Source organism: Aspergillus tanneri (genome assembly GCF_003426965.1).
Source record: "Aspergillus tanneri strain NIH1004 chromosome Unknown AapTan_6_pilon_pilon_pilon, whole genome shotgun sequence".
In the NCBI taxonomy this organism is placed as follows: Eukaryota; Fungi; Ascomycota; class Eurotiomycetes; order Eurotiales; family Aspergillaceae; genus Aspergillus; species Aspergillus tanneri.
The window spans coordinates 3,696,500-3,715,423 of NW_022984633.1; the positions used below are offsets into that span (position 1 = coordinate 3,696,500).

General features: G+C 44.4%; 3 protein-coding genes across 3 annotated transcripts; 1 reads left to right on the forward strand and 2 right to left on the reverse strand.

The window, feature by feature from the left end:
- Positions 1 to 6,921: 6,921 nt before the first annotated feature.
- Positions 6,922 to 8,843, reverse strand: ATNIH1004_009233 (uncharacterized protein; the record flags this gene model as incomplete). The annotated part of the gene is made up of 3 exons (XM_033573831.1): positions 6,922 to 7,781; positions 7,860 to 8,003; positions 8,063 to 8,843. The coding sequence occupies 3 exons, from the start codon at positions 8,841 to 8,843 to the stop codon at positions 6,922 to 6,924; spliced, it is 1,785 nt and encodes a 594-aa protein (XP_033424383.1).
- Positions 8,844 to 12,863: 4,020 nt separating this feature from the next.
- Positions 12,864 to 13,076, reverse strand: ATNIH1004_009234 (EthD domain-containing protein; the record flags this gene model as incomplete). Its single annotated transcript, XM_033573832.1, has 1 exon — positions 12,864 to 13,076. One exon carries the CDS (start codon positions 13,074 to 13,076, stop codon positions 12,864 to 12,866), a length of 213 nt encoding a protein of 70 aa, XP_033424384.1.
- A 4,170-nt stretch (positions 13,077 to 17,246) lies between these two features.
- On the forward strand, positions 17,247 to 18,713 carry ATNIH1004_009235 (uncharacterized protein; the record flags this gene model as incomplete). Its single annotated transcript, XM_033573833.1, has 1 exon — positions 17,247 to 18,713. The coding sequence occupies one exon, from the start codon at positions 17,247 to 17,249 to the stop codon at positions 18,711 to 18,713; it is 1,467 nt and encodes a 488-aa protein (XP_033424385.1).
- Positions 18,714 to 18,924: the final 211 nt, after the last annotated feature.

An 18,924-nucleotide genomic window follows, 5' to 3' on the forward strand; every position in this document is an offset into this window, starting at 1 on the left:
TTCCTTAACAGGAAAATGGCGTTTGCTGCTTTGAGGGGAACTTCTCGCTGCTTTATCGTGAGTCTTTCCCTTACTCCGACTGCATTAGTCTTTGGAGTCCTGAGGGCAAAACATACACTCCCCGAATTTGTGGTACCGCCTTCCAGAAACATTCTATATGCCTTAGGACGGCTTCATCGGGCCGCGGGCTTGTAGGGGATATGCTCTTGGGCTCGGACGACCTGGCCAACTCGAGGATGGAGCCGGTTGCTGCAAGGGGCATGGAATACGACCGGCGCTTTATTACATTGCCTGCAGTTCCATAGCTTTGAACCCGAGCAGTATATGAGACCAGACTGTACTGCGTGTTTGTACCGTTGACTTCCGCCTTTTCCCTTTGCTTCTGCTTTCTTATACATCTCTCCAAGACGGATAGTACGTTACTATGTCTGCTACTGGAATTTCCTCCTGGAAGGCCGCTAGTTAAACTGATTACCGAGTCACAAATTCTCACGGGATGTTAGAAAGAGGCAAATGCGATCAAGGAATACGGTTATTTCACTAATTGGAAGAGAAATGTCCAATCGGAGACACACTCAGCACTCCATTTCTTCTGTCGGTGGAACCAATGACCCTTCTTTTTTGTTGCAGGGGCACCTTCCGGAGGAAGTGCAGCATACAGTATTCCTTCGGACTTGCGGCATTCTTTCAGGTTTTAGACCCCTCCGGTCCCCTAGTGTGGGTAATCCTCTCACGGCTTTTCAAAAAAAATGTCGAATATTTTGCATGTAACTGTGCCGTGCGGCATCTTACGGACAGTAATAATACGGATTGGTAGCCGGTGGTGGTTGGCAAGAAACTGATCCCGTTTACCGCCCTGATGAAAGTTCGCCACAAATAACCCCAAGGCTTTCCGGGAATTGACCCGCTGCTTTGGATATATAAAGATCCCTCGGAGGATTATTGGGATATGTGGAGCTACAGATTTGTCCTGTATTTATCTTACTTTCTTGCACTGTTCCCTCCCGAATTACCCTTCTCTCCCTGTGACGCAAAACAAATTATCCCCTGTCCTTGGATTTCCCCGTTTTGGTTTACCAGATTTGCTTTCAAACCCCCTTCAAGCTATCTGTGACACTCAGTTTCCCAGACATGCCCCGGATTCGATTTCGTGAACCACAAACCCCTCATTCAAACAACAGGAAGCTTTTATCACTTAATTCTTACTACAGCAGAGAAACTGAGAGCGTTGGCTCTCAAGCAATGTTCTTACCTAACATACAGCCTGCAAACCACCCTCTTCCTAGGAAGCCACCAGTTGTGATTCAACAGGATGGTCTATTGCCTTCAGGTGGCGGACTGTTAGAAACAAACGCTGTCAGCAGCACTCACGTCAATTCTGTCGCGGAGGTTGAGAGAAGTCCCATTATGGAGGTAAGGTCTGAACCACGGGTCGATGGTATTTCAAGGGCATCAAAAAGTACGTGTCCATTAAAGTCCTGCTTATCGGAGATATTGTTTACACATCACGGAGCAGATACACTTAACTCCAACCCTAATCCTGAGACCAAAGAAAGCGCGTCCTCTTACGAGTAAAGGGCCATGCGTGGGAGATATTAGAAATGTGCCGGTTATCACTCCTGTACTTGACAAGCACGGAAGGCCGAAGGTCCTAGCTGTCCAAGAATGGGAGGAGGAAAGTTTGAAAAAAAGTAGGTTACTCTAGCCCTTAATATTGACGGTAGTGCAAGAGTACAGAGTATTTACAGTCTTTTTGTAATCAGTGAATGACCTCCCTTTCCAAGTCGCGGACATGAATACTATTTGTAAGACTGAAAATGTCTTGCATACGAACATCAAGCCTCAACGGTCTCACAGGCAAGACCTATGCAAATCCTCCGTGTCTAACCAAATGAGGCGAATATCATTCTCTAGTAAAGATTAACAAGATAACATGCATAGCTTCCATGGTTCAAGTATAGCGCGCACTGAAGTGTTGGTCCCTCCTGAACCGTCATGCCCTGACCCTCAGGAACATGTATATTCATTTAGCGAAGACAACAATGATCCACAGACCTGACTTTCCAGGTGAACCCAGCAGTGCTGACAAAGAACAATCGGACCCGATGACTCCTCGGCTTGGACGACGTAAGACTACCAGAGCACAAAGACATATACCAGAGCTACGTCCGCAAATGAAGCATCTGCAAACTGACAGGAATGGCAATGTCTCCGAAAGAACGGCCAAAAGGCAGAGTGGTGGTCTCAGGACAACAAAAGCGCTGGCCAAGACTCTCGCTAATGGCAATGAATATTCTATCAATCCCAGCGATAAGCGATGAACCAGAGAGAGTATTTTCAGGAGCACGGCGTACAATTTCATGGGAAAGAATGCAGCTTGGACCAGAAAGTATTAAAAAGGTTGAGTGTTTAAAAAATTGGCATCATAGTGGGATCACAATTAAAGAACTTGAGATGGAAAGAGTTAATATAGATAAATACTAAAATCTTTATTTGGAATCAGATTTATAACAATTTATTAATCAAAATGCTTTAATATACAATGGTGTTTGAATTCGCAGCTCAGCAACTGATTATGTTATTTTACCAAGCCTTTTTGTCGTTTGTTGAAAACAATCGACAGACAATCAATAAACACAGGTAACAATCGATACCGTATCGAGCCTTATCGACTTATCGAAAACCACCCTGGTGAGAACTGGAGTTTATTCCCAGAAAGGCTATAACATGAGGAGACTCAACACCATGACCACATACACGATATCTGGTCCGGTTCCTATTATTAGATACATCAATGCACCAACAAGCACAAGAAATTTTCTTAGAAAGCGACATCACATATATCACATCAACTAAGAAGCATGTTTGGTTGTAGAATGGTATTGGTGCCTTCCAGTGCCCCCCCACCGCCTTCGGCTTGGGGGTGCACCGCACCATAAACCCAAAATTCCACCCATCTATCTTCTTGACATTATTTCCATCCACCCACCATGCCAAAGGCGCCGAAAATAGACGAATCTCGTGTAACTGAGGCCTGTGAAACTACCCAGTGCGAAAAAAAAACGAATTTAGTGAAGACTGCGCGGGAATGTGGCATTTCGTACGAGACACTACGCGGTCCCGTTCGCCGGGGACAACAGGCTCGCAGCGCCCGTATACCTAAAAATAAGGCACTTGGTGAGTATCAGGAGAAAGCTCTGATCCAGTGTATTGTTAGTATGTGCGATTTATATCTCCCTGTTACCCCTGAGATGCTCACAGAGTGGGCAAATCGGGCGCTCGTACGCGCTGGTTCGATCATGAAGTTAGCAAGATGTGGGCGTATCGGTTTGAGAAACGACACTTATATTAGGCCCTGTGATACAGAGAACGAAGGATAAAATCATCTTGATGCGGAGAATGTTGGATACCTACAGCACTGGTATAATCAGCTTGCGAATGTGGTTAAAGATCTCCCGTCGCACCTTGTATATAACTTCGACGAATGCGGCTTCCAACCTGGCCAGGGAAAAGCTCGGAAGGTTATTAGTACGAAGGGAAGATGCCCTGGCCTTGCTGAGTTCATGCCGAAAATATTACAGCAATTGAGTGTATTGCTGCTGATGGGTGGATTATGGAGCCGCTGTTTATTTTGAAGGTTTATGGAAAGCTGGTATAATTACCCTGATCTACCAGACTTTTGGACTGCCGTTTCACTGAAGGGATATATTAAAGATTCACTCGCCATTGGATGGCTTCAAAAATTTCATGAGGCTACAAAAACTCGGACAAAAAGGGGTGAAAAACTTGTGTTGATATTCGACGGCTATAAGTCCCATAAAACCGTTGAATTTCTACAACTCTGCGAGGATTACAGTATTATTCCTTTTTGTTTTCGGCCTCATACGACTTATATTTGCCAGCCTCTTGATGGCAAGCCTTATCTTGCCTATAAACAGCATTTTCGGAAGCAAAATAACTTCATTTCTCAGTGGGGTGGAATACCCGCACGGAAGGCGGATTTCCTCGCAGATATCATTGGCGTACAAAACAAGACCTTTAACCAGCGAATCATTCACAATTCTTTTAAAGAATGTGGTATATACCCTCTAGATGGCTCTACCATTATTCAAAAGCTTCAAGATGCACTTCCGCCTATACCAGAGCTCTCCGCGCCCGATCTTCGCGTGTACGGTGAATCAACACCTCCGAATCTCTCTTCTTCTAGTGTGGAAAACTCCCCTCTGAAGAGCGCCCAAGACCTCTAAAAGAACCAGAAGAAGCTCTGAAAGATGTTTACTACTAAGAGCCTTACGCCAAAGCTCCAGTGAGGCCTACAGCGTGTGTTCTGCCATTATAAACGTACGGCGGAAGAACTTGCGATAATGAGCGATACAGTTGGTTGAATAAGACAGATACAAGCCCCCCGGAGGCGACAAATTACTAAAAGAGAGATTCCAAAGTTTGGAGACTCTGGTATACTCAGTACAAAAGATGCCAATCGGTCAATAAAGGTCAGAAGAGAAAAAGAAGCTATACAAGAGTAGAAGAGATTGGATAAGCAGTGGGCAAAATTATACGGCTAATTGCCACCCAGGGCGCCTACGGGGGAGAGTTCTATATTATCAGAAGCAGCGGTAGCAGCGCAGCAGAGAAACGAGCCTTTTTGGATAGATATTCAGGGTGAAAGGCGATAGATATTGGGAATAGCATCAATTTTGGGCTTACGGTGTGAATTGGGTTTACGGTGTGGTGCACTGTAAGGCACTAAAGTAGTTGGACACCGAGCGGCGCAAGACACCGGCGCGCTGCTCACCGCTCCGGCTCTCCCTCACCTCCATCTTACTTTAGATAATATTCATACCATTTATCTCCATACAAATGAAATGTATTATAAAAAATACGCAGTAGAACTATCTGGTAGGATATTTTAATCGATTATGGCCCTGAATATTGCAATTACTGCATGTGGGAGGCCTTCGCTGCCTAGGTGCCTGGGCCTCGGCCTAAATCTTTGCCTCCTTCTCGCTGATTATTTAATGTGCTGTATCAGCAGTTAGACTGCCTCTATCTTAAATAAACTGTCTAGGCTTTTCCTTTTTTTGCTCTTGGTACTTATTACCTGCCTGATGTCGATAAAGTTTATCTTTTAACAAAAATATTTACTGCATAGCAATCTTATTGCCTTTTATAGCTTTCTCAAGCAAAGTATCAGCAATCGATGGAAAAAAGCCTTGGTTTTAAATCTCAAGAAGTTGCTCTTTTTGTCGATTTAATTGGTAGAGATTATAAGGTGTTTTTCCCAAGTAAAATAACTGGTTACTGCCTGAAGAAGATAGTGGACTTGGTGTTTTTAACTTGATTTTTAACTTTGATATCACTGTCGAAGAATCAAGAGGAATAAGGCTAGTAGCCTTAAATCCACTTAATATATTTGCCGATAACATTGCTTTTAAGTGAACCGATAAATAGATAGATAAAAAATCTACCTTATTAATAGTTTTTATACCACTATTCATTATTTCTTGCACTTTTTGACCATAAAAGTGCTTTAAAGGTGCAAAACAGCTAACATCGAGTGGTTGAAGAAGGTGAGATGAATGAGGAGGCATATAAAGTGGAATAATTAAATTTTCCATGCAGTATATCAAATTCAGCAGTTGCATGGCTCCCGTGGCCATCTAAAATAAGTAATCGATATTAACCAACAGTGCGGGATCTTGTATGCTTGTTAAAAACTTCTTGTAGCTATTTAAGTCCCAGATTATTATTAGTCCAGCCATTCTCACTAAGACTTAGTTGATAATCTTTAGTTAGAACAGAATACCACTGAGATTGATGTTTTTTTCCAGCAAAGATAATCTAGGGGGGTAAAACCCAACCACTTACTCTAACAGTTACAATTAATGTAACCCATTCTCTATTACCTGGTTAGATTAATTTAGCATTAGATCTGCGTGTTTCTGTGCCGCAGACAACTTTGGCTGTTGATGTTACACCTATTTGGAAGCCAGTTTCGTCTATATTATAGATATCTTGTTTTAAAATGCCATATTTTTGTATAGTATTTTGAACCAATTAAAACCAGCCTTAAATAACCTGTGGATCTTTACACTTCGCCCGCTGGTAGTTATATCGACGATTATATCTTAACTTAATATTATTATAGCGGGAAATAAATCGAGTAACCTATTTACTACTAACTAGATCAGGGATAGAGGCCGGGGATAACGACGAAGTCTTTTGACGTGCAGATATTAAAAGACCAGTAAGATATTAAATTTGGGAGATCCGTTAAGGCAGACCATGGTTAGCTATATTAATAATCCATCTTTTTAATATATCCTCTTTAAGATTGGACAATTTCCAGCTATTAGTAATAATATTATTGCGGTTGCTTCTTCCTTTAAGTCGATAAAGAAGAGTTCTTGAAGAGACATTAAATGCCTTGGCACAGGCAGTTTTGGATAAAAATTAGTTATTATTCCATGCATTAACAGCCATTTTTATTCTCTCATCCATTGGTATGGCACTCATTTTGGTATATTAATAAAATACTGATGAAAATCAAGATAAAAAGGCTTCGAATACTGAGATGTTTGAATATTTCCAGGAAGAGCGGTGAGCGGCGCGCCGCTCGGTGTCTTGCGCCGCTCGGTGTCCAACTACTTTAATATCTAGTATATTTACTTCTCCGCACCGCCCCCTCACCACCTTTCTTCCTCCTCTCTACGCATGAAATTTTCGTTGAGATAGCACCAATTTCATCAAATTGCTTGGCCGTCACAGGTAGCACGGAAGCCTTTGTAAGGGGCTTCAAAATTTCGAACAATAGCTGTATCTACGATTGTCAAGTTCAATTTATATGGTATGGTATCTTTCCACTGTAGGCTACTGGGCGTAAATAATTTCTATATCCAGTTTCTAACTATATTTTGTATCTCATTTACGCGCCTCAAACTGAACGGGCACACTGTGGACGGCCCGCAAACTCATATCAAACTTAACACCCTCAGAAAGAGCCAGCTCGGCCCGATCCCTTGCTGCTTCCCAAGTATCTGCGGTAGCTCCCGAATTACTGCTGTTATTGTCTTCGTCTCTAGTGAGCAGCCTCACCGACGACAATTTGAATATAATTGCCACGGAGGCACACAATTCTACCAGAGCAAAACGATACCCCAGGCATGCTCGACTGCCCTCCGAGAATGGTATAAATCTACCAGGGATTGGGTTTAAAAGTACATTTTTGGCCCCATCCGTGGCTTGAATCCACCGTTCAGGATCGAAGTCGGACACTGCGAACGGTCGCTTCGTGCGATTCTTAGAAGTCATCATGTCTGTACTGGAGTCCCGACGTGGCCAATATTGCGGATGGCGATGAATGGCACTCGTATTTATGAAGGCGATCATGTCCGGTGGCAAGGGATGGACTTGGCCATCGATAGTGATAGAGACTGGAGGTCCTGTTGGGGGCACATATTTTGGAATCACAGGCAGGACAGTGAAAAGACGCAAGGCTTCGTTAATCACAGCCCCCACAAGACTGTTTATTAATGGATTAAAGTGTGCGTCATACGTCCACTGGTCTGGCGGGGTGTCCTGGAGGATTCGATCAAGGTCGGCTTGCATAGCGCGTTGGGCGACAGGGTGGCAGGCAAGGAGCAATATAATAAAAGTAAGAGTGTTGGCATTTGTTTCGTGGCCAGCGAACACAAAGGTCCAGATATTTCCCATTACCTGGTCCGGTCTAAGAGCAGGTTGACTTCCGTCCGCGACTGGGAGTCCGGCTTGAACGAGGAGCTCTAGAGAATGGGAGCCCGGGGGGAGGGGGGCAGAACATCAGATTTTGGCACTTGGCGGAGTTGTGGTTATCAACTTACCCAGGATACTTTGAGGCTTATTTGATGGAGTTGGGAGATTTTGTTGGAGTTCTATCTCCTTCCTTTCCTTCATCTCTTCCATGTAGCGACGCATTTCAGCAAATGCTGTAGCTGCTTGACGATGGGTATAAAAAGGAGAAGTCCCTAATTAATCCAATATTCTTAGGAATCTAAAAAAAGTCAAAGACAAGGGAATCACATACGGAGAAGCGCGTGCGGAAAGAGAAACACAATTATAAAGTTCTCTAGCAAGGTAAACACAGCTTCACTGTAGGTCATGCAATGTGTACCTTGCGGCTTGTCCTTGCATTGCAATGCATTTACAAGGTCTTCTTGGGTTTCTGTACGGTTGCAAAAGCGACTGAGTATATGAAGCGAAAGTTTGGCGGAGAGAATTCGTAGCTGATGATAGGCCGCTGGCTGTCTTAACGCCTGCGCTAATTCTGCACCTCCCTGGACAGAGCCGACAAACACGTCCCGCATCGTCGCCTCGGTGAAAAAGGGGGCCGTGGTGCGACGGTATAGCCGCGACTCCGCTCCATCGGTACCTGTCATGGTCGGGCCGAATATATTTAACAGGCTCATTAAATGAGCTGGTTTTCCAAGCCGACTATCCCGGAATAGCTGGGAGGAAACTCCTGCGTCGCAGGTATAGAGAATCACATTGCCGGGCGATACGGCAAGAAATGTGTCTGCTCCAATACGTTGGAAAGGCTCATAGCCATTGTGCCATCCGTGCTTAAAAAGAAGCAGTGGAAGCCATTTTTCCGTCCACGATTCGGGCAGGGCTTTCAGAAGAGGGAGGAGAATCGGCTGGGCTAACAGCCAGGGAGTACTAAGTATAGAACAAGGGACGATCACATACTGGAGGCCTGTCGCTCGAACCCGAGACACGTTGGCAATCAACGTGGCCAGGCACCAGGCTGTCCAGGCGATGGTGAACATACCCAACGCGATTAGTATTTTAGGAGAAAGTAACGCCATAGGCTATAGGAAGAATCTGCATTGGCTGATACAGATAAAAATCTTCCAGAGGGAGGGTGAATTAATAGGATTTAAATAAACCTGCTGTCGTGGAATCATCAAACCCCTCTGTGGTAATGTGGGAGGGGTGTGTGTACAGGACAGGGACATCTTATATACCTAGCATGTGCGTTAGTTACGCACATGCTTACCAGGTAGGTTGCAATTTTTTTTTTTCTTTGTTCTCTTAGACTCGGATTTACGTTTACGTTTTACGCTGAATTTTCCGCTTGAGGGACCCCTAGAGTGAATGTATGTAAGCTTGGTTGTGACTAATAATACTAAAGCCACGGACAACTATTTCATGCAGAGCCAACTTCCCAGCGGCGTCAGTACGTCATCTGCAGCGGGGCTAAAATTCCTAGTGCTTTTTTTCCCGTATTGTTATTATTCTTAGGGCGATGAATGGTTCTTTTCTACTGTTTAAGGCTTTTTACTATATGGAAACTGTTGCATTGCAGCCAGTTCGGCCCCGGCTTTCCCCCTCCTGGTAGCCAGGGCTAAGTGGAAGGAAATATCTAAAACCACACCCCTAAGCATCTGCTGCCCATTCCTCCAGAGTTTAATGTTTTTTGGTGTCTTTCCCCTCTCTATTTTGGATTATTATCCGGCTAAGAAAAGACGGCAGCATGAGCTCTCCTTAGCAAGCTTTAAACCCATCGCTGATATCTACCGCCCTACTAATCGTCGCGATTATTTTCCCTATCCTGGCTACGCTCGCTGTGGTGCTTCGTATCTGGTCAAATACTTACAAGGCCAAGCAGCTGTTTGCGGATGACTATGTTATTATTCTGGCTCTGCTATGTGCCTGGGGGGTCCCCATTGATGTTTATGTTGCTGCCGGGCTCGGGGGTGTGAATGAGAGTGCCTTGTCTGCCCTTGATGCCTCGAAAATCTTTCTCAGGGTTCGTTTATTCCCCTGCTGCATCTGCCAGGCCGTGACTATAGCTGACAGTGTTCCATAGGCCCTATGGATTGAGATATTCCCACTGATAGCAAGCTTGGTTCTCGTTAAAGTGTCTATTCTGCTCTTTTATAAGAGGATTTTTGTCACCCGGTGGTTCCAGATTGCCGTTTGGGTCTATATTATGATTTTGCTCGCGTGGGGGTTCGCTTGTGTTATAGTATGGCTACCCTTTCCAGCGCTAATAAAGGAATTTTTGGATAAACTTACCAAACAGCAGGCCCAAGCTCTTGCCGGGAACACTGTCACCGCGGCCTTTAATCCACTGGCTGTAAATCCGCTTCGCTACAACTACAACTATTTTACTATAGCAGTTACGGTGATGAGCATGTGCTTCGATGTAATCGTGCTTTGCTTTCCTATTCCTGTAATCTATCATCTGATGATGTCTACTCGGCAAAAGCTCCAACTCGCGGGCATCTTCTGGCTGGTATCTTGTAAGTGGGGCCTGGGCATCGACCTTTGGCTAAACCGCGCAGTAAAAACTAATTATACAATCTAGTTGCTGCATTGCCTCTATTATTCGCTTCTATTACGTCTACACGGAGGTCTATGAATCCACGGGCTCGACCGGGACTAACCGCTACGCAGTCGTGACGCCAGGCATAATATGGGGAACGATTGAGCCCAGTACCAGCGTGATTGCCGCTTGCCTCCCGACCCACGGGCACTTATTCAGCGCAAGCCGCAATCTTTCCAACTGGGCTCGAAGTTTGTGGAGCCACAGTCCCACGAGAAACACTGTCTGTGGTGATCACAGCAGGGGCTCTGGTAGGAAGTCTACTGCGATCCTCACTACAACTCTTCGTATACCTCTAATCAATCAAAACGTGCGCATCACTGGCAGTGGCTAGGACCTGCAAAAGGTGTGCGAGATGTGGAAATGGGGGATCTCGCCTTTAAGGATCATGTCCCATTGGCTAGTAATGCGCAGCCAATAAGTATCCATATCTCGCAGACTTTTACGCGGCAGGAACGGCCAGCCTCACTTCGAGACACTACAACAAAGGGCCAACCCATGGAACACGGAGAGATATTCTAACTGTACGGAGCAGTAACGACAGATAACCGAGGGGTAAGGTATCTAAAGAGTTTAAAGCAGAGGGGAAACATTGTGCCTATAATAATATAGGAATATATGTACCGTTGTTTTTTAACTATTTTAAAGGCTTCTCTGTAAAACAAGTTGTTGGGTAAGCAGTTTTCTCCATAAACTTGTACTATGGTCTTCTTGGCTTATCATACAACTACACGAATAAGAATAAGATTGCTGTTTGTTATCCCATTGAGCTACCGTGCTACACCACCGAACTGGGCCACGCGTCAAACTTGACATTGACATAACCCTGGGTGGGCAATAGATATAATTGTGCGATTGTGGATACCTCCCTGGTCTTGCTTAATGTACGCTTCTATGGAGCAATTTGTAGGTACTACAGGACCATAGTACAGCCCGCATGTATTTTATTTCCGCGCTGCACTAAAATTTAATTCCCAAGAACATTTTTTGAACAAGATCAATGCTACATACTAACCGTGGCCGGAGGTTTGTTGGTAGTATTCCTACGGATTTACTCGCCAAGAATAGCATCCCCGCTTGGCGCTAATAGAAGCAATGCACGGGGCGGCTGGGTCCCAAATCACAGCTAATAAAAAACAGCGGGAGGATGATGCAACGGAGCCAAAGGCTACTAAGGCTGCTTCAGTTGGTCTGTGCCGAAAGATCGGCATCCTACCTATGGCTAAAGGTGAATTATATATAACGAGTTATTTTATTCTTGCAGGGCCGCCAGTGCTGATCGGGTATGTGCTGTTAACAAAGCTATTTAACTATTTTATTTCCGCATGTACTAAGGATGCAATCCCAACCAGATCAATGTAACATTAATTAACCGAGGCTGGTAAATTATTAATAGTACTTTTACTATTCTATCTGGGTAGAAGCAATATGTTATAACTCAGCTCAGGATCTGAATTATACCGCTAGACCAAAAGGCCACTATGTCTGATCCCGATGGGATCAGACGGTCCTAAGCGACTTATATAGTAGCGCACTGTAATGTTAGGCCTCGTGCTAACACAATATCCCTGCTGGATACTAATAGAAGCAAAGCTGTTGAAAGCAATGGAAGTATGGAATTACCATATCGGTCTATAATGTCAGCCGTATCGCGGAGATCACGCTGTGTTCTTGCGATCCTCCGGCGACCTTCAACCAATTATACTAAGATAAATAAGATTGCTTGTTTACATTCTTCGTCTGAGTTTGCGTCTAACAAATGCACGGGCGGTTGAGCCAAGTAAGCAACAGCGATATAATTGTGCAGTGGGTCCGAAAATCACTAGGATTAAAAAGATTGTAACCAATCTTATGTTGATCAGGGCCGAAAAATTCAACATTCCGTGAAGGGCGCTAATTTCTTACAATCCCTGCGGGGCTGCAGGCAAATGCTGATCAGGTATGTGTTGGTGAAAAAATTCGATTGGGCTCCAGGGTATACTGAACTTCGCCCTCGCATACGGGGAGCAAATCAGAGGCCCAATAAATATGATGCCTTGACTACAAGTGAGGTCCCAGGTGGGGAGGACCAAGGTCTCAGCTAAACCTGAGCTTTGTGGGCCTGTGCGCTCGAGCACGTGCGCTCCCACCGAAGCTCAGGGTTACTTAAAACATCCTTACAGAATTCACTTACCGTTATAGGTGCCCACTACAAGTAGCCACTGGGAAGATGCCTGCTAATTAGAGTAACTGTTTTCACTAACGGATATGCGGTCATGAGGTCATACAACATTAGGGCCGATGGTGCGACTAGGTTTGTTTGTGATTGGTTTAATCGGCAGACAAAACACAAAGGAACCACATTCCAGCAGTTGCGGGAACCACCTGGTCAGCTAATTTCAGCCCAGAAATTACTGTATTGGTTTGATATATTGACTAGACACCATTTTGACTAAACAGTAAAATTCGACTACTAACCAAGATAAACTCGATCTAGATCAATTCAAACTGCCTTGCCCTAAGACACCCAGACCTCCTCATAGCCGACCCTCCGTTTGACACTGCCCTTGTCAATCAATTTAGCCTCGCTCGGTTCCACCACATCTTTGTAGTAAGGATCTGCTCTCAACCGGTCCAAAATATCCCAGTTGTCCAGCAGGACTTCGGCATGACCGTCGAAATCCAGCACCTGGTCTCCCCCACCGTGCTGACCAAGGTACTCAGCTGCCATGGCGGGCGGGGTATAAAACTGCGTGATCACAAATCAGCGATTCATTGTCCATCAGACTTCTCTGCTTCCCAGGTATAGTGTGGTTGATGTGTGGACTCTCTCCTCTATTAACAAACAAGGGCGGTACACTGCACTACAATGACAGGGATATGATGGTACCAACCAAAGTGTAGCGATAGACGCCGTGGCGCTCAAGCCATTGTTTAAGCAGTTGCGCATGCTCATTTGTCCATATTCTGGAGTGGAGGCAATTTGTATTAGTTAATATTTGGATCTGCAAGTTGAGGAGATCGAGGTAGCAAAGCACGACGTAGGAGAACGAAAGAACAGCGACGATTATAGGTAACTGCTGTCCTAGTAGGGTTGTGGAGTACCCACTCATGAAATTGCTCCACAGATAAGGGGGGAATAACACTTCACATAGGTGTCGAAGCGGATGAGTTGCCGAGAGAGACTCATTTTAAGGTAAGATCGATCCGCGTAGTATGTAAGTACACGCGTTGAAACAGGTAGTGATTCCGTTACTGCACGGCCAGGTTGGAGCCAAATGAGACAAGGCTAGGGCTGGATTGAGCGGAATCTGTCATCTACTGTAGTCCGATACGGGTCGTGGGCCCTTATATCAACTCCCTAGCAGGATGGGCAAGTCAGGCGGCTGGCTGGCCAATGACCAAAGTCAGCAACAAGGTAAATCCTATTACAGAGTAGCATGTTCTATCAAACATGCATCCACGGAGATTAGCTGCTTGGGGCGATATGCATAGTCTCCACTAGGACAAGAGATAATACGTCCCTGTGTATTACGTGGTGGCTGGTTTAGTGCAAACATAAAGGCAAAAAGTGTCGGGCTTTGCCGACACTGTAAGATTGTGTAATTAAATTACTCCTTGACAGTAGGACTTGCCACTAGGGGAAGCGGATAACATTTCCTGACCTGATCAGTTAGTGAATTTACCATCCCTGTCCTGCATTAGTAACTTCCGAAATCACTGTGCAGCAATTTCAATAGTTATACAGCTACCCGTCTCCTCCAGCTCACCGCCCGGCAGACCCCCTACAGGGGGTCTGCCCCAGTTCAACGCAATTCCCGGCTCAACGCAAGCAAAAAAATCAATATATTCAAAACACCTTGTATTTGAAGCCATTCCCACCATCGAAACCATGAAGTCAACGTATAAAGAGGAAGAGGCCATTATTCAAAAGGCTCTACACGTGTACGAATCTCAAAAAAAGGAAAAATCGCGTACAAATATTGCCAAAATTGCGCGTGATCATGGGATCAGCTATCACCGGCTTCATAGAAGAATTCAAGGCAAAAAGAGTAAAATCACACGGAAACCGGCTAACCAACGCCTTGATCCTGCCCAATATGAAGCATTATTTGATTATATTGATCATATGACGACGTTGGGGCTCCAATTAGTATACCTGCCATTCGAAAAGCAGCCAACACTATTCTGCAGAATAGCCATGAAGATTCATCAAAAGCTCCACCAAAAGTTGGTAAAAATTGGCCATACCGCTTCTTGCAACAAAATAAGCAATATTTTAAAGGAAAACGGCGTATTATTATATTGATCGGGCTGAGGCAGAGGATGAGGTCTTAGTATCTCAGTGGTATAATTATCTTCAACTTCAAACGGAGATATATTCTTTTCTTGACGAAGATATCTGGAATTTTGATGAAACTGGCTTCCGAATCGGTCAAGGTCGTGTTGAGTCGATTGTGACTCAATATCCTACAAGAAATAATGATATTGCAAGCGCTTCAACCCGTACAACTGTGACATTAGTTGAATGTGTTAATTCTACTGGTGAGAGGATTCCACCAGTGTTAATTATACCAGGCAAGGTCCACCTGCAGGATTGGTATACTCTTTCAGATCTTCCAGATGATTATATCATAGAGGTATCTGAAAAAGGCTATATAAATGATGCAATTGCATTTAGTTGGCTTCATCATTTTAATTATTTCTCTGCCCAACGTCAACGAGGCCGGTATCGGCTCCTTTTAATGGATAATCATGAGGCTCATCTAACTGTTGAATTTGTCCAATATTGCCAAGATCACAGGATTCTACTACTATCCTTTCCACCTCACCTAACTCACCGACTTCAACCGCTTGATTCCGTCCCTTTTCAGCAGCTTAAATTAGCTCACGGTCTTGCAGTCAACTCCGTCTCTCGTTTCCGTGGTGAAAAATATGATAAATTGGAGTTTTTGTATGATATTGACAAGATCCGCAAGCGAGCGCTTACCGAGCGTACAATTCGAGCGGTTGGCGGGAGGTAGGAATCCGGCCATGGAATCCTTCTCTTATCTTGCAAAAATTGCTGGTAGGACGGTGGATGAAGAAGAGCCTTTAAAAATATATATAATGTCATATAATTGAGAATTTTGAAATATCTCTGCGTGAATTGCACTATTACCACCACTACCACCACTACCACAGTGCAAAGAACACCTTCGCCACTATTAGATAAAGGGATTAAAACACCTACAACACTTCGCTCGATTAGGAAGGAGATTATGATTGTTCGGAGGTCAAAAACAGAGTTATCTCCCACAATTGATCGAATCTTTCGTGGTGCATTGACTCAGGCAGAACAAAATGCAATGACGTCGGTTGCGTTAGATGAAGCTTTAGAGTCAAGAAAAAGACCTTCTAATTCTACCACCCAATCACGCCGCACAGTCAAAATGGATGGTCTAATATACGTACGGGATGTCAAACGTCATATTAAAGAGAAAAAATTAAAGGATATAGAGAGACATTGGAAATCTACCTCTAAAAAACAAGATAAGAGCTCAAACACCATTATTGAGCGTATTGCCAATATTGCAAGTGCCACTGCCACACCAACTCAATTGAATGCAGAAAATGGAGGTTCTGAAGGTCTTTTCTATATAGATTCATATGGGGATCGAAATATGGCTTCATAGTTTTTTAAGTAGGCAATTTTTGAGCTTTTTATTTCAATATATTGATTTTTTTGCGTTGAGCCGGGAATTGCGTTGAACTGGGGCAGACCCCCTGTAGGGGGTCTGCCGGGCGGTGAGCTGGAGGAGACGGGTAGTCGCCTGCATTTAAATTGTTGCGGATTCAGGGAAAGATAGCATCTGGAAGGAGACAAGATGTAGATTGAGCAGTATCTTGCCTGAATAGATACAGGAAAAGGGGAAGTTTCGGGGGTTAAAATCCCCGCGCGCTTGCCAAGGCGCTAGCTATACAGTACACCCTATCTAGAGTTGCACGGAGGAACCGCAAAAATCGCCGCCGAATCCTCATGCGGTTGCGGTTTCTAAAGGCAGGATCCGCAGGAACGGATTCTGCGGTGCGGTTTTAACCGAACCCGCAAGTCTGAAAAATCCGATACATAGTATTACTGTTTAAATAACGCACATTACAATTTTAAAAATTTATCGCGGTTGCAAGACTAATACTTTAAAAGTTATAATATTAATCTAACCATGGTTAGATTGCTACAAATACATAAATAATAATTTACAGTATGACTTTCTGTTGTTTGGGAATCCTTGGGCTTAGGTCTTGCTGCCGCTTTTCAGCCCCCTCAGTCCTTATGCTAAAATCACCGCAGGACCGCGGGGCTAAAAATAATTGCTATATTCTCCACCAAAGGCGCGGTTTCTGTGTGAGCTGAGATACAGAGGGAGGACGCAAGATATCACCTTAGGCGCTGTTACGACTTGCAGTTTGGCCTCTGGCCCCATAGTGGATAAGGATGTTGCAAAAATATTGATACCCTTGGCCCTACTAGGGTCGACATCCATGGACAACATTCCGTTAGAAAAGTTATGAAATGCCATTACACTTCTGTCTTGATAATCGCCGACACTCGACGTTCTAGAGGCCGCAAGCCAAACTAAATCCCACATGTTATCCTAGCGTGTCTTAACAGCAGGCGAGCTTGGCAAAAAAGGCATAGGCGGTCAGGTCAGGCTGTTGTGGATCTCTTTCTTGGGGGCCAGAGATACTAACTAGTAACACTTTTGAAATACATAGGACTATTTAGTCGCACTAAACCAGCTGCTGTTCTCATAGCGTTCTGGTTTGACTCTGACATAGCAAGGGTTTTTTGTTGTTAATAAACTATGCTGCCTCTATTCCAGTTTTTACATGTGGTTCGCGTTTAAATTTAAGCATGAATATGGCATTCACACAACTACCAATAGAGTTGTTAGAACAAATCATTACATACACATTGCCGGAGGGATTTGAGAGTCTAGCCTTAGCATGCAAATATCTCTACACAGTTTGCATCCCATTTCTCGAGCACCACAACAATCTACGCTGGCATTTCCGGGACTTCAGATACTGCAAGACAAAGTGGTCCTTTAGAGTTAACCAGCAGTTGCTTAGGTTTCCTGATACAGCGACCTCGGCATATAATCTGATTTCCCGGATTGCTATTGAGCCAATTGTGGGTCGCTATATTCTTGAAGCAGACTTTACGGGCGATAGTCGTCTCTATTCTCGATTTGCCTCGACCAACCGAGAGGAGACCACATATGAAGATCGTGATAAAGCTGTACGTCAACTCTTCGCAGATTCATCCTACTTAAGAAAGGCTGGAATCGACTGGAAGGAATACTATAGTGCTATGATGGAGGATATTAATAACTGTTGCTACTCACAACAAGCTGCTGCTTTTGTTCTCACACTTCTACCGAATCTACAAAGATTCAGGCTACCCGAGTTGTGGAATCCGACTCCTGCATCCGAAAAGCTTATCGCCACAGTCATCCGCATTGCTAGGCAACCAACCTATAACAGAGCTAGCCTTTCCCAGGTCACCAAATTTGAGGAGACTAGGGGGAGTTATAACTTATCCTGGGCAACTTTACTTATAGCTCTCCCGCGCATCCAATCTTTTCAAGGCGGTGGATGCATAGGAAAAGCCTACGATGTTAAAAGCATTGAATCTAAATATCTGTGCTCTGAATTTAATTCCACGGTTGAAACAGTTGGATTTTGGGAAGCATCTATTAATGCAGTAGCTATTACGGATTTTCTCAAACACACCCCATGTCTCAAATCATTAACGTACTGGCATTCAGAAAAAGACAGCGTGAAAAACCAGGGCTGGGACCTTTGTGAATTCATCTCGGCAGTTCAGCGTAATGTTGGAAGCCATCTAGAGAGCCTTTCTACTGTCACAACAGAACTACGCTGCTTAATATCCCCTGGCAAGCCATGTTTACGCAGCTTCCAACGTCTGCGACGTCTTGAGTTGCCTCTTGGCATTGTCATCTGCGGACTTAAAGCTGCAGAACTAGCAGATTACAGATCATTGGACTTTAATTCTTTACTTGGTGACCTAGTACCTGCCTCAGTCTCTCAGCTTTCATTATTCTCGCCTGGAAAGAGCCCCCATGATAAGGCTCTTGACCTCGTATTCCGTGACTTCGCCACTCAGAAACAACTTCAGACGCCGAACTTAACAGTAATCCGCTTGACATGCCCTGATGATGCGGATGAATTGTACAAAGCACAGTGTACGAACCTGGCAGTGGAGACAGAGAGGGCTGGCGTGGCTCTAGAGATAACAGAAACCCCAGTTCCAATCTCGACTATCGGCATAGATGATGATAAATGCTTTCTGGAATTCTCCTGACTAGCCCCATCTTAATACTCTGGCGAATATGCGCAAAAATATAGTTAAGGCTTAAGTTCAAATAGGCTGGACTTAAAGCTAAATACTATTAATAGGCTGACCGTTGGGAGGGAATCGGGATCCTGAAAGGGTTCAAGTCCCGTCCCATATTCCCAATGGGAATCAAATTTTAATTCCCTTCCCATGCCAAGCTATTCGGGAAGGGATTCCC